At 37.0% G+C, this 15,658-nt stretch overlaps 1 protein-coding gene and 1 long non-coding RNA gene across 3 annotated transcripts; one reads left to right on the top strand and one right to left on the bottom strand.

Moving 5' to 3' along the window:
* Nucleotides 1–628: 628 nt before the first annotated feature.
* Nucleotides 629–7,725, top strand: crlf2 (cytokine receptor like factor 2). 2 transcript variants are annotated; one of them, XM_058788081.1, is made up of 7 exons: nucleotides 629–1,291; nucleotides 2,003–2,041; nucleotides 2,404–2,561; nucleotides 2,750–2,915; nucleotides 3,231–3,333; nucleotides 3,426–3,504; nucleotides 6,169–7,725. In XM_058788081.1, the coding sequence occupies exons 1-7, from the start codon at nucleotides 1,210–1,212 to the stop codon at nucleotides 6,391–6,393; spliced, it is 852 nt and encodes a 283-aa protein (XP_058644064.1). In that variant the 5' UTR covers nucleotides 629–1,209; the 3' UTR covers nucleotides 6,394–7,725. The 2 variants fall into 2 exon arrangements, with proteins under 2 accessions (XP_058644064.1, XP_058644065.1); XM_058788082.1 differs by having other exon boundaries at nucleotides 2,527–2,561.
* Nucleotides 1,173–10,849, bottom strand: LOC131547483 (uncharacterized). Its single transcript, XR_009272949.1, has 3 exons — nucleotides 10,827–10,849; nucleotides 9,864–10,020; nucleotides 1,173–1,750 (listed from the first exon to the last, which is right to left on the bottom strand). It is a non-coding gene; the product is annotated as an uncharacterized LOC131547483 (long non-coding RNA).
* Between the last annotated feature and the right edge of the window lie 4,809 nt (nucleotides 10,850–15,658).

The following is a 15,658-nucleotide window of genomic DNA, read 5'->3' on the forward strand; positions in this document are numbered from 1 at the left end:
GTTATCTCTTTGATCCTGGTTCTCTTCCTCCCTCTATCTCTGGTTGGTTCTACATCTGCTTGTGAACTCTACATGATCATGAGCTTGTGGTTAGACTTTCTGATAATCTGTTCTGGACTTAGTTTAAAAAAAAAGCATTAGTAAATGTTATACCGTGGGAAAATACCAAATAATCATAAATAATCAAATCAAATTTGAGGGATAAAACTGTAGGGGGAAAGATCCAGCATATAAAAGATAGAGTTGATAAAAGATGTTGACCACAACATTGACATATATCAATCAATGTATAACATTTAAAACACCCTGATAAAGTAAAAGAAGAAACAAACTGACACCAATAATTATATACCTTTTTAAAAAATATATTTTTTTTATTTCAGCAAATAACCATCTTATCAATAGCCAGTTTAGAATTGCTTGACTTTGTTCTGTTGATTGTATGGTAATTTGGTGATTAAATTCACATATTTGTGATGTTACATTATAAATTCTTTAGGTTAGTATATTGGTTTTAACTATCATATATTACTAGAAGTGAAGCCCTGGGTTCTTTTTTAACATCAGCAAATTTTTCAGTAACACTTTAGAATAGGGAACACTTATTCACTATTAACTATGACTTTTCCCTCAATAAATTCCTAATTTGCTGCTTATTAATAGTTAGTAAGGTAGTTGTTAAGTTTAGGTATTGGATTGGGGATGTAGAATAGGGTGATGTAGAATAAGATATTAATATGTGCTTAATTACTACTAATAAATGGCTAATATTCTAGTAATATGCATGCTAATAAGCAACTAGTTAAGAGACCCTAAAATAAAGTGTTACCAATTTTTCTTTTTAGAAAGAGCAAGAAAACATTAAAGTCCTCTTCTATGTAATCAAAGAACATAAAGATTCCCATGACTGGGTAAAATCACAGACAATAACGTATACCAAGAATCTACTGGAGTCCCAAGAAATGAATGTGAAGTGAATAAGAAAGAATTTAAAGCAAACCCACTGGTGTGACAGAGTTAATATCAAAGCCCTCCCTCATACTGCACTGAACCACTCTAAGACTGAGTGAGGTTGAGAGGAAGGAAAGGAAACGAGCGGAGGAACAGCAGGGTTTGGTGATTCAGGTACTATGAATTGTGTCACCTTTTCCTCTGTGCTCTAGAGACTGAGACCTCTTCATTGACAAGTAACTGAGAGAGGAGCTTATCATGAACAGCTGGAGTGTGTATCAACTGGTAGTCCTTGCCTTTCTCTTTGCTCCTGAGTCTAGTGCTGAGTATAATAATAGTGGTGAGTATTATTATTATTTTTTACAAATATTTAATACTTTAGCTCTTAATTGACGGAAGAAATATTCAATATTTATTGTTTAAAGCAAATTACTCATTTTCATGTGATATCTATCTATCTATCTATCTATCTATCAAGAACTGCTAGAAAAAATTTGTAGCTGAAGAGCATGAAAAAATACTTTGCAAGGTATTACGACAGTAACATAAAAAGTCCCCTAGAAGTAATATAATTAGACTCACCACAGACACGTGTTTTCCCAATATAAAGGTCATAGGTTTAATTTTTAGGAATGGAGCATATGACAAGCACATTCTTCTCAGTATACATTTAGACAAACACCTGATGATGATGATAAACTTTGCTGATAAGTAGCGGTGCATCATGGTGCATGAGCTGTCTGGAGAGCCACATCAAAAGGTCTGAGGAGGGGGCGATGTTCATATGAGCTGGTATATCCTGTATACCCGACAAAGATTCACATCAGAATACATTCATTAAGTAAAACCCCACATTTTCGCAATAATGTTATTCATTCAGTCAGTTTCATACTGTAAACACTCACATATTACTCATATTGTAATCTCAAACAACAGTCTAGAAACTCATTGCAGCAAAAGATACAAGTCTCACCATGTATTTGAAATCTGAGAATGATGAAATAATTTTACGATGATGCTGTGTAAATTATTAATTTTTTATTTATTTTAGGTAAGGCTGTCTTTTTGGGGAAACCAAGAAAAAAGAAAGGTAAGAATTGAAACAGTATGTTTCTGCTAACAGGTGCTGCAAGGGCAGAATTTTCAAACGCAACTTTTGCCTAAAGTGCAAATGTAACAATGAGCAATCTACAAATAAAAGGCTTTACCCTAAGCGTAAACAACGCTGATTACACCGATCACATTCATGCGCCCCGATTATATAATCGATAAGCGAAACGCAAGATACCAGTTGCGTTAGTGAGAAACAAGGCCTGTTATTTGTTATTTAGCACTGCTAATTAATTATTGGGAAATATCAAACCGCTGAATGCCAAGATTGACCAGATTTTTCACTTTCTGCTGAATTTTGTATAGACCTACAGTACTCATAATTATTCTACTCTTTTCAAGGTGAGATATTAGATATTGACCCGGACCAGATTGTTTTTAATATTAGTAATACACTGCATGGTATTACTGTAACATGGAGGACCCCAGATAATAAAATACCCCCTAATTGTTATGATGCTGAAGTGCAGTACAAGAGCCAGTATGTCAAAGACTGGAAGGTACTTAACACTCACAGACACTTACACATTTGAGCTGCAGTAAGGCTCACTTTTAGCACAAACCTGAGAAAACCAGACTTGTATTTGCTGGAAAAATGCTCATGAATCTGATGTAAAATGACACATGCTATTCAAAGCAATGCAAAGTTGGAAAATCTTAAAGCCTGCATGTATTTGCTTACATGCAGGGAGGTAAGAGTATTCAAGTGAGACAACAACATGAGGTGTACAATTTGGACTTGTCCACTCTCAGCATGAAGAGGAATTACGATTTCAGAATAAGAATGAAGCTGTGGTGTCTAGATAAGGAGTGGAGCAAGTGGACAAAAGTGCAAAGTTGGGGAAACAATGAAGGTACTGTCTCTTTGTCCTTGAAATCCTATGTGCTCAGGTTCAGGACCAGAGCCTGGTTTTATAAATAAGCTTTAATCCATCAGCCATAGCAATATGTATGGTTCAAGATATTTACGATCTCTTTACTTGCTTGTACTGAGCAATTCTGGAGTTTTTGTGGTTCTTCTCATGTTAATTTGTCTCTAGAATGAATCACTTTTGTTGTTGTATTCTTCAAGTTTGGTTTGGATAAGTCAAATGAAATATAAACAGAAGTAAATTCTTACATATATTCTGTAAAAAGCTTCACAAATAAACGAAACATTTTGTTCACAGGTGCTCGTTTGGTAGACGCAACCGCCTACATATGGATTTATATTTTGATAATTGTGCTGCCACTAACCGCCTTTCTTCTGGTCTGTCTGTTGACTCAACCGGGGTGAGTATTAACCAGTTCTTGAGTAATTATAACATCCTTGACACCGTTTTTATCAAACGTCTGAACGCTTTGACATTCTTTGGTCTTGAAAGAGTTAGAAGACTGATCTTTCCTGAAGTACCAGATCCCAAACACTTCAAAAATAAAATCATGGACACTGAACAGTCTCAGGTAAGGCCAATATCATGCATAATATCAAATGCATTAGTTTGACAGAATAAACCTAAAGATGTTTGTAGTTCTTAAGCAGGGCCGCTGCTGGCCAAATGGGTGCCCTGAGCAGGATTGTATTGTTGTGCCCCCTCCCTCAAATATTATGAACTTTAATAAAATATAAAAGTAAATAAATACATTGTATTTAAATTGTATTATTTACAAATTACAATTGTAGCTCTAGACAGTTACCTATGGCAGTAATACAGTTGTCTGATTGATTTTATGGTCTCAAGCATTCAGAAATCACGCAAAAGAAAATTAAGCAGTTGTACTACGAAAACCATGGTTAATTTTTGTAAGGGTTGTGATGTCCACATGTTTTTTTTTTGTTGAAATTATAGAGGTTGTGTCATCTATAGCAAAAAGGTGGCCAGAAATGAAAGATTAAGTGGCTATTTGAAATAAATGTTTGGTCAATAGCCTATTAAACAAGGATATGATCGTCCTGTAAGTATAATTGCAGCAATTACTAAGCTTTTGGCTCCCTGCAGGCATTTGTAATAACATGTAATGTTGAAAAAAACAATAGACACCATCACAAAGTTTGTAATGGTTTTACTGGTTATAATGGGACTTATATAATGAGTATTGGTTTTAATGGAAACTATAATGGACCCTGTTGGTCTCTACTGGTAATTGGTCACCTTCTATTGGTGACTTGTTAAAACCAATAAATCCTAATGGAATATGTCCCAAAACACACTACAGAAAACCATTTTTTAATGGTTTTAATGGTTAAAAGTTGATGGTTTGTAATTTTTGTAATGGTATTTGTGATTCATTTGTGATGGTATTAGAATTTTCTGTGATGGTTCTATTGTTTTTCAGCAGGGTTGCATCATTGTTTTTATAAATGCATTTTAAAGGCTATTGTTGGCTTAGGTTTGTTTTTATAACCACAAAAAAATTATCTCTTTGTATATTATTATTTGAATTAACAAAACCATGGTTAATTTGCGGTTACCATGGCTACAAGAACCATGATTTTTTTTTTCTTCTTTTATTATTATTATTAGTGTTAAAACCATAGCTAAATTTCTTAAGGGAACATGGAAACTCGAAGAGAATATTAGATGTGTTGGTGGCGGTGAAATTATTACCGACATTAAAACACGTTATTAACCTCAACACCCAAAAAAGTTTCACAGGATTATGAATGTAGCCTACCTGAAAGTGACTCATGGGTTTTGTTTTCATCTTTTTTTTTTTTTTTAAACGGACATAGTTGTCCAAAAATTACGATCATGCATTTAGCTGCAAACATGAGGTGCGAGCAGTTGCAGGCACGGATGCAGGAATGGTGCGTCACGTTTTTTTAGTCTTTTTTTTTGACAAAACATTAAAGTTTCTCAGAGTGTTTTTTTAACATGTACAACAAAACACTAATAGCTATATAAAAACCTGAGAGGTTAAAATCTTTTTCCCAGTAGATTGATTTCCCAGTACAGATTGAATATTACCAGAACACTAGTAAAGCTGTTTAGCCTATTTGTAATGTCAACTGGGCTTAAAACATGATCTTAAACGATAAAAGAACACAGTTTAATGCATTTACATAACACATTGTTTATTAAAGGGATAGTTCGCCCAGAAATGAAAATTCTGTTATTAATTACACACCCTCAGGTCCAGACACGTAAGATCTTCGTTCATCTTTGGAACACAAATTAAGATATTTTTGATGAAATCCGAGAGCTTTCTGACCCTGCATAGGCAGCAACAGTGCCATCACCTTCAAGGCCCAGAAGGTAGTAAGGACATCGTTAAAATAGTCCCATGTGTCATCAGTGGTTCAACCTTAATGTTGTGAAGCTATGAGAATACTTTTTGTGTGCAAAGAAAATTAAAATGACTTCATTCAACAATTTCTTCTCTTCCCTGTCAGTTTTTGATGCACGTTCACGACAGTGTGCATTCTTCTGCTTGCAAACAAGGCACAGTGCATCTGGGTTCAAAGTCAGAACTCTGGCTCCTGCGACAAAGACTGACAGGGAAGAGAAGAAATTGTTAAATAAAATCATTATTTTTTGTTTTCTTTGCACACAAAAGTATTTTAGTAGCTTCATAAAATTAAGGTTGAACCACTGATGTCACATGGACTATTTTAATGATGTCCTAACTACCTTTCTAGTAGTATCGTTGCTTCCTATGCAGGGTCAGAAAGCTCTCAGATTTCATCAAAAATATCTTAATTTGTGTTCCGAAGATTAATGAAGGTCTTAAAGGTTTGGAACAACATGAACTATTTTTGGGTGAACTATCCCTTTAAGAATCAACCACACACCTTGTTTTTACCTACTTTATTTACTTACTTAATTACAAACCTTATGGAAATTACTGAGAAAACTAATGGCAAATATGCCTTCTGGACTGGCCTACTCTTAATAATAGTTTTTTTTAGTATTATTATCTATGGTTCCATGAAAAACTTTAACATCAGTGGAACCTTTCAAATGTACAAAAAGTTCCTAATTGTGGAAAAAGGTGCTTTAGATTAATAAAATGTTTCACACATTAAACATTTTTTGGAAACTTTATTTTTACGGATGAATGGATTCATGATTGATTATGATTGATTAGCTCTAATGAAATAATTGTTTCTGTCATTTCCTTTCTTAGTGGTGGGGGAACCTTACACAGTGGAATGAGGAGTGCTTAACAACAGATATTGAGATTATTGACAAGAACGAAAGGGAAGAGCAACATCAAACTTTGGTAACACAGCCCATGTACACCAGCCCAGAGCAACATGACAGCACGTACCACATCTACTCCTCTGAAACACCTGGTGAAATCACAGAACTACAGTACTCACGAAGTGTGTTGGGATATATTGCCCTTTAAGGCCACAGAGAGGGGCTGAAATCATATCCATGAGCCAGTTTAATGCTTTTAAGATTGATTATTTGAATGGGATAACACATGGGGTAAAATCTTTTATTCTTGCTAGTGTCTCAGGTTTGTGATCATCACAGTTTAGATGCTTAGCATGGCTCTGTTAGCCCCTGCTGGTAGATCCTGTAACTACACCATCTGGATACAAAAAGCATTTTGTCCATTAACAGCCATCCAAAAATTAGCCACCTATTCTTATACAACTACAGTCTTTTAAGCAACATATTTCCAGGGCTCCGGCATAAACCAAACAAGTGCCTTTGAGATGAATGGGAATGCTAATTGATGTATTTCTCTAGGTATTATCGATCTCATTGGTTACTCCTAAAGTCTGTGATCAGGATTGTGGTTAAAGCAAGCTAGTGCACAAAAAAATCATTTGAGCACATCAGCTTGTAACAAACAATGCGAGTGCAGTACAATAATTGGACAATGGAGGGCACTCTGACTATCCTGAAGTGTTAAAGAAGAGTTGAACCATATCAAAGCCAACAAGGAACACACTCTTCACAGCATCACAGCCCTCTCTTAAGGGAGGATGTACGTTAATTTGAAGACTGATTTAAAAGATTAATGTGAAACTGCATAATAGATGTGGAGTTTCAGTGTGACGGTGTAACAAAGCCAGGGCAGCAGCCACACACTCCGATCTGTTGCGATTGATGAACTGGAATGGAGGTGAAGAAGAATATGAGCAAATAATCATTAAGAGATAGAAGCAAAAATGAACGCCACACAGGTGGATACATGAATGTAAAAATGTACAGTTTCAGTCATACCTGTTGCAGCTTAGAAAAACCGACCAGCCAATTTTTTTATTTTTTTTTTCAAGGAAAATTGTTGTATTGGCTTTATGAATGAGGCAAGAAGTGGGTTCCAAAAGTCTGGGACCACACTGAAAATTTTCTACATTTAAACCTGAAAATGTAGAAAAAAAGGGGAAACAAGGAAAAAAATATATTAAAAAATAAATAAAAAGGAAAATGTACTCAAATTTAAAATGCAATTTTATTTTTTATTTTTTATTCAACTTGAGTGCTGCTGTCATTAATGTCAAAGGAGGACACACCAAATACTAAGACATTCTGATATATTCAAGTTTATTTGTTGTCATTTTGCATATTTTTTTCACTCAAATTGCTATGTTGATCATATAATTGGTAACTGGTAAATATGAAATTAGAAAAAGGTTACAACATAAAAGCATTTTTACACACGGTTTCAGATTTTTGGACCCATACTGTACATGCATTTGATCAAATACCAAAAAATAAAAATAAAAAAATGGATCAATTTTCCATGTTACATTTCAATTACTTTTATATTTTGTCGATTTCTTTGCTCAAAAATTAAAGTACTTGTGCTTTTTACTTTTCGATTTAATAAGAGCTTCATCTTTATGTCCACCAGTGGTGTACTGCTAACTGTTTTTGATACGCAAACCCATTTCTATGGGGAGGATGTGATTGAAGCCAGGATGCACAAGATTTCCCCAGTAACACCTGTGTGCTAACTGACGGTTCAGCAGAAATTATCTTTTAGATAGAGCGGTGGGGAATTACCTTATAGAATAAAAAACCAGATCAACGAAAAAAGAAAAAGTTTACTCAGAATAATAAATGATATGAGATAAGATAAATTGCTTTCACTATATGTAATTTCCATCTACGCCTCTTACAGAGAAACTCTGTTCCAAGAAGGGGCACTGGAGGTGGTATAGGTTTGGATTTCATACATGATAATTGCTGTCCGTTCAAATAGGCTAACAATCAGATGTTATATGAGAGTTCACACCAGCTAAAGTCTTCGTACCTCCTCCAGCTTACATAAGAGAAGCAACAAACAGCTTGCTCGATTAATAAATTAAGTATGCTAAATATGGCTTACAGTCATGTTTCTGCAGAGCTATTTAACGATAATCAACACTCCAACAATTACATCTTTACACTTTACACTTTTAATTATACATTGTGCTTTTCTGTCTGGCAAACAGGAATGAATCGTGTTCCCTGGTGAATTGTTCTCCAAAGCATTAAGCAAAAATGTGTGGAACTATCTGATGATTTTTACTCTTAAATACCAGGAAACACACACACACACACACACACACACAACAGAGATCAGCCTTGCTGGACTAAAATGTTTTATTTATTGTAATGCTTTAGTGGGGGAAGACCCAGTTCATGCATTCATTATCATAAAGGCCCCAAGACATTCCGCACAAAGAGCGAGACGAGTTACACGCCTTCTACGGCACCTCAAGAACGTGCAGGTGGAGGAACGACTAGCTGTGGCGACATGACAGAAGATGACAATGTCAAAGAACCGCCATCTCTAGCACATAAACTGTCCCTGAAGCAGACACTTAAGGGAGATGTAAAGTGCTACACATCTCTGCGTTGTTTTCACTCTCATCAACTTGTTTTTAATATGCTACGATGAATGTGTCAGGGCCCCCGGGCGGTAAATGGTGGATGACAAATGTTACTGCAAGCAAACCCACTGGAGGCTGACCATATTGTACCTGTGCCGGGCTTCTTGATGCTCCTTTTTATCGAAAAGCTCAAAGCTGGAAGAAATGCCTCTTTTGTCACCTTCTGGGTTGTATGTGAGCGTGTGCTCGGTGGATGCACAGTAAAACAGATGTTGAAGATTCTTGCAAAGACTCGATAAAAAAGACCGTGGAGGCCCTCTTTTCTATTCAATTATTTAGAGTTGAAGAAAGAAGCAATAGTATCAACATGTTTCCTCTGAAGCCCAAACGTTCTGGAGGAATGAATAACATATTTATATAGTAACCCATGCCAAATAGCCGGAAATGGAAACGAATACCTCCTAATGTATTCTGGATAGCTGTGAACCTCCAAACTCAATGTCAAATTGCACAACATTGCTGACAAAAGCACTTTTTTGTCAAGTCAAATATATATTTTTCCTTTCTAGCATTCTAGAGAACTAAGTAAAAAGCAACTCCATCCTGTAGCTATTTAATTATATTAAAGCTTAAAAATGTGAAAACTTCCACACCTCCAACAAGCATATCTTAACTCTTTGCACTTGTGCGCTTGATAACATAAAAAGGTGTCACTGCCAAGCGTTGGGGTAATGCTTCTAATTATGTTGAACTCAAATAAATAAATTATTTGCTTTTCACCGGGTGAGCGTGACAGGTTTGCCAACAGCCTGACAAATGGAAGAATCGTTTGCAAATGCAACGTGCGTATATAATGTAAAGCGGTGGAGAGCCTCAGACAAGGCGAGAGCTTGACAGCCGTTTTTTTCCCCCTCCTGTGTTAACAGTCTCAGTGCTCCTCTCAAAATAAAGCTCTGTTTGAGGAGTATAAGGTCTGTGTTTCAGTAAGCCTGATTGTGCCAAGCCTGATCTGGTATTCATTAGTGCGTATTACTTGTGACCTCACCTGCAAGTCGAGCTTGTCACGATTAAGCCTGTTCCTTTGGCACTTGCAAAGACTCTCCTCTGTGGTTATGGAAGATGACACCAGACAGACAAATTACACAAACCGAAGGTTTCGGAGTATGAAGCGAGTTGTCATTGGGCTGGTGCATCGATTAAGTCTACAGTACGAAAAACAGAGACAAAGAGATAGGTAGTTTGGCAGGGGCTTTCCAAAGAAACCATTGTGTCTGTGGGAGGAAAGATTTGATTATTAGTTTTTGCCACTAGCACAGATGAGAGGAGGAAGTCTCAGCGGAGAATAAAGAGGATGCGTGGTAGTGGGCGTGGAGCCGGCAGTGAGCTGATGTTGTATTCAGCGCTCTCCAAAGGTCAACCTAAAACTGTACTCTTACTCCTTAAGGATGAATGGCGTACATTCATTATATAGGCGCTCTGTTTAAAAACCCAGCAAGCTGCCTACGTAGGCCGCATTATAAGGCATCATAGGCCAGCTCCCAACACTGAGGCTGCTCCAAAAGGTTGGCACCATGATTATGCCACTTTCTTTTTGGTAGGTTAAGCAAATAAGGCAATCCCAGAATTCATTGTGAGCTCTGTGATGGATGAAGCAAGAGGAATTACTGTACTTTATTCAATGCCAAAAGTATTGAAAAAACATTTAAATCCAATTAAATGCCAAATTCTGTCATGAAACTCTAGATGGCGCAGGCTGATGGGTCGTTTGTAATGCAAATTGATGATATTCACAGCATTAAACGACTTGGCACAAGTTGATTGGTTCATGTCGCATATGCAGCCAATGAGCTTACTGCTTTACATTTAAATGGCTGGTTAGCATTCACTAGAGCAGTTCACAGCACGCTTCCTCTGAAATCCTCCACCTTCCCCAGCTCCACCTGTATAGATCTGCTACCTGTTATTTTATATGCTATTTGTGCAGTAGCAGTATGTCTTAAATACTCACAACACTGTATCGGCGTATGTATTGGCAGTAGCAAATTCCTTTACTTGCTTTGCAGCAGCAGCAATTATCTGCAACAACAGCAATAACCAACAGCAGCAGCAGCAATTTAGCAATGTAGCAGATCTATTCTGCAAAGAACAAATACATTACTATTGTCATATCCATTACCATGCTAAAGGGGGATCCATGATGGTGTACAAAGCAGGAAGAATGACAGATTTTACCAAAAGTATTGATTAAAAAAAATATATTAACATTTCCAATATTTGTGTTCAATGGGGTTTTATGGTCATTAAAGTATATTGTCACTAGCTTAGCAACATGCTAATAACAAACTCCATTCTGTGGGAGGAAAGAAATGGCAGAATTACTGAAACAATTCATTCACAACCAAAAGTAATGTACCCAATATGTGGGTTGTATGTAGTAAAATGATCATTATGGCATTATGCTGTTAGTTTAGCAACATGTTAACCAGTGTTGTAGTACTCAAGACTGGACTCAAACTAGTCCAAGACCATATTTTCTATGACTAGTTCAAGACAAGCTCATTCGAGTTCAAGTCCAGGCTGAATGTGAATGCTTCTGAAAATATGATCTTGTACTCAATTTGGAACAGAGTTGAGTCTACAACAAAGTTGAGAGTACCACAACACTGATGCAAACACTAAGCTATCTTAAAATTGCTTTTGCTTGTTTGCTGGTCCTAGATGGTCTCCCAGTGTGGTTCGTTTAAAGGGGTTTTGAGCACTTTTCCGCTGGTGAGGCTGGAAGACACTAGTTGGCCTCACAGCTGAACCCAGCTCGGCAAGACTGGAAGTCCAGCTAGACCTTCTGAGAACACCTTAATCCAGCAAACCATTTTAAGCTGGTTTAAAGAGGTGTGTCAACAGGGGAGTACTATTTTTGCAACAAATAGCATTGCTACCTTTGTGCAGCGTTCCAAATCCATCACTTACAAGGTTTCGTTTTAGTTGGGAAGGCAGCTGCCTATGAAGGCACTAGACAGCAAGGCAGCTTGCTAGTTTTTTAAGCTAATGTTACATCCAAATCCAGAGCAAATGTTGTCTCAACACTGCATTTTTCTTCCAGAAATAGATTCATAAATAGGGTTCCAAAGTACAACAAGCTGAGTAATTAGGTGCAACATGACTAATTGTATGTACACTAGTAATAAGATTTTTATCGCTTCAGTAGGGGAGGCCATTTGTGCAAACTGATTTGCCAATATCAAATGCTGCCAACGTCAACACATGTATGCTCACTATAGGGGAGAACCCCCCCTCCATAAAACACACACACACACACAAGATATGGACACAGACAAACACACACACCGGCCTTCTACAGAGAATATCTGTCTGCTCCAGAAGTGTCATATTATGCCAGTACAGCAGCTGTGTGAGATGTATTTTTTTCATTATTATTAAGTATTCACATTTACAAACTAGCCCTGTTCACAGATGAAGTCTTACCTTATAAATTATAGATGCTGAAACAATCTCTAAAACATGTTCATTAAAGACAACGCTTTCTTTTTTCTTTTTTTTAAAAAGGGCACCGGCTCATAAATATTTCTTAAAAGCAAATTTCGTCACACACACACACACACACAGTGAAAAGAAAAGACTCCTTCCTCGACATCTCAAACATGTGAGAGGCATCGCATCAGCCTTCACTCGCAGACACGCAGAGGACACACACACCCTCGCACGCGGGGAGACAGAAGTGCGACTGCGTCGTCTGCGGCGGTGACGCCTCTCTCTTGGAAAAGCTGAGCTCACGTACGCTCGCCTGCTCTGGAAGTGATGTTTGTGTGGATGACACGTATGATCCTTTAATCTCAGGCTCAGCTTGTTGAGCATCAAATTGAAATATCCTGAACAGATGTAAAAACACATGTGAGCCTCAACACGCAAGCTGTGCCGAGCTTTGTTTCATCTGCTGATGATGGGAGCCTTAAGGAGATCTTTTTAAAATTTCATCACTATTCAAAAGGATAATTAATACGTACCCCCAGGCTTTGATTATGCTCTTCTTACTGTGTACGGCTGGTGTGGAGATAATGAGACACTCATCAGTCGCTGCCAGAGCTCCCCAACAAACGCACACAGTTTGCATAAGATACTTGAGATTCTGCAAAGGTAGCGGCGAGAGGTGCACCCAGCCCGATGCTAATTTTGATCGCGGTGAAACCGAAACCATTAGCCGACTTGATACAAGTGTTGCGGGAGTTGTGTATACAAGGGTGCCTGTGTTGAGCGGTGACACTGCATTGCCCTTGGGTCCTGTGTGGTTGAGCAGGGAAGGCCAGGGATTTGGGAAATCTGGGCAGAGAAGAGTAACGGGCGTTTGGAGAGATCATAATGAGAGTTGTCAATTGGAATGCAGTTTGGTGGCTATTTGCTCTGCTCATGAAAAAAAAGAAATAAATCTGACCTTTGACCAGCACATTCCCCTAACACCTGAGTTACAGGCAATTACTTAGCCGCTCTGTTCTCAACGCTGAGCCCTGACCCCTGGTTAGGCGCTATGAAGTGGGCTGCACAGGCAGTATGGCGTATAATATAATTTAACATAATATAAAATAAGGTGTTTTGACCAAGCTTCGGCTGCGTTTCATTTATATTAATTCATAAAGTCTGACTTTCTATTTGGGTAAATGCCACTTGAAGCTTGAAATCTGTGCAGAAGTCTATATTATCTATAAAAAATGGACACACAACAGCGTATTAACAGCTCTGTTTAGAACCATATCAGCCTAAAGGACCCTTTTATGCTGAAATGGTTCTTTGAGTTAAAATGTTTTTTTTGTTTTTCAAATCTGGAATTGTCAAAGCACCTCATTATTGATTTTCAGTTCAACGCAGCTAACTTTCCAATTATTATGTATTTTCCTCTTTTTAGTTTAACAGTCATGTAAGTGTGACCAGCTGTGTTCATTTTTTTGTGTGTGTAATTATTAAAAACAAAACACATTACAGCTATCCCATGACTTTATATCACTTTTTCCTTCTAACATTGTGAAGGGCTCACATACTGTCCATTTTCACTGATTTTGGCCTTCATAAACAATTGTTTTTACATGAATGGAAGAGACAAACTGTAACTTTAAAGTAAAGTTTTCAATTGTGAATTTCATATGTTGTCACATTCCATAAGCGCATTATCTGCTCAGAGAAACTGCCACTCAGTTACACCAAAATACACACTATGATGAACTGGAACTTGGTCTTCATTACATCTATTTTCTGCTACTATTTTGTGTTTTACTTCTTTATGCATTTATTCATGTTCAGTGCCAACTACAAATACAATTTCATGTCAGTTAAAAAACAACAACTTTTATTTACTTAAAACCCTTAATAAACAAGATATACAAATAAGATATTACAAATCCAGGCAGATAGAGGGGTAATAAACAATATTAATAATATCAATATAATACATATTAATGAAAATAAAATATAATTAAAATGTTCTTTATAAGGTCCTATACAACACTTTAAAATCACAGTTCTTTATGGAACTTAAAAAATACTTCTATTTAGCACTAAAAATGGTTCTGCTATTATTACAAGCTGAAGAACCCTAATTTGGGAATAATGTTTAGAACAATTTTTATTTATAGTGTAGAACATTTGGAAGATTTATTGTAATAATTATAATAATAATTATTACAAATATTATAATTGTAATTATTGATGAGTTCAAAAGGTGTGTGATACAAAAATGCTGGCAAGATTTACATGGTTAATATTAAAGTTCAAATGAATCCATATTGAGACATCTACATCTACTGTAAGAGAAGCAAATTATCTAAAAAAAAACAAACAAACAAACAAAAAACATCTTATTGTGAACTTGCAGTTGATTGTAAGAAGGTGAGTTTAATCAGACTAAATGATTGGAAAAGTCCAGCATACGTCATCAAAAGAGAAGTCTGTTGTTTTACTGGAAGGTTGAGTTATGACACTTTGAGAAAAAGAAAATAGATAGGGTGGATTTCCATTTTGTCCCAACTTTAACGTCACATTTAAGCAAATAAAAGACATCTTTGTTGACAACTGCAAATGTCAGAACTACAATTTTGTCAGCTGTCTAAATGCTGATTCAGACAAGTGTAGAATGAGCATCAGCTGACCTGAGTTCAGTCAAGAACGCTATGCATTCATTTCTTGATATAAGACATTTGACCTCATCAGCATGCATAAAGTCATTTGCCAGATTCACATAATTATATATAATATATTTCAAAGGCAAAATCTCAGCATGGCTACTAATGTAAAACAAAACAAAAAAAACCGCCAAAAAACAAAAAAAAAAAACATAATGAATAAATAATACAAAATCAAAAATCACTCATCTCAGCATGCTGTCCCAACATACAACAGACACCTCTGTTCTGAAAAAGACAGGCTAATTAATTCCTATGGGTTAAAACACACACACACACACACGTACACATGATCGCCAATCAGCATAGTCATTACAACAGATGCCTAGCACACACACACACACACACACACACACACACACACACACGTGCACAGATGCACAACACGCACGCAAACCCTGCTGTGAGCTCCGTCTCCTGCTGCTGTACGAGGGCTGGCTGTGTGCTACGGTAGTCATGCAGCACTCATCCGCTCACAGGGAAGAGGCTGGCATAGACAAAGCCCTGCCTGTAGGTAAGCTGTACACCACATCAAGGAGCTCCAGAGGTTTCCTGCTGTGACAACTATTTTGGAGCAGCACACTGATGAGCCTGAGGAGTCATTTGCAGGTCCACCTCTGGGCCTGACACAACACTAGTGACAGGGTGACAGTCA

This window comes from Onychostoma macrolepis, chromosome 09 (assembly GCF_012432095.1).
Source record: "Onychostoma macrolepis isolate SWU-2019 chromosome 09, ASM1243209v1, whole genome shotgun sequence".
NCBI lineage: Eukaryota > Metazoa > Chordata > Actinopteri > Cypriniformes > Cyprinidae > Onychostoma > Onychostoma macrolepis.

Excerpts from the sequence above, each read along its gene's own strand:
- crlf2 (XM_058788081.1), top strand. The coding sequence starts at position 1,210 with ATGAACAGCTGGAGTGTGTATCAACTGGTAGTCCTTGCCTTTCTCTTT. Across the intron at positions 1,292-2,002 it reads TGCTGAGTATAATAATAGTG|GTAAGGCTGTCTTTTTGGGG; the intron begins GTGAGTATTATT and ends TATTTATTTTAG. Across the intron at positions 2,562-2,749 it reads AGTATGTCAAAGACTGGAAG|GGAGGTAAGAGTATTCAAGT; the intron begins GTACTTAACACT and ends GCTTACATGCAG.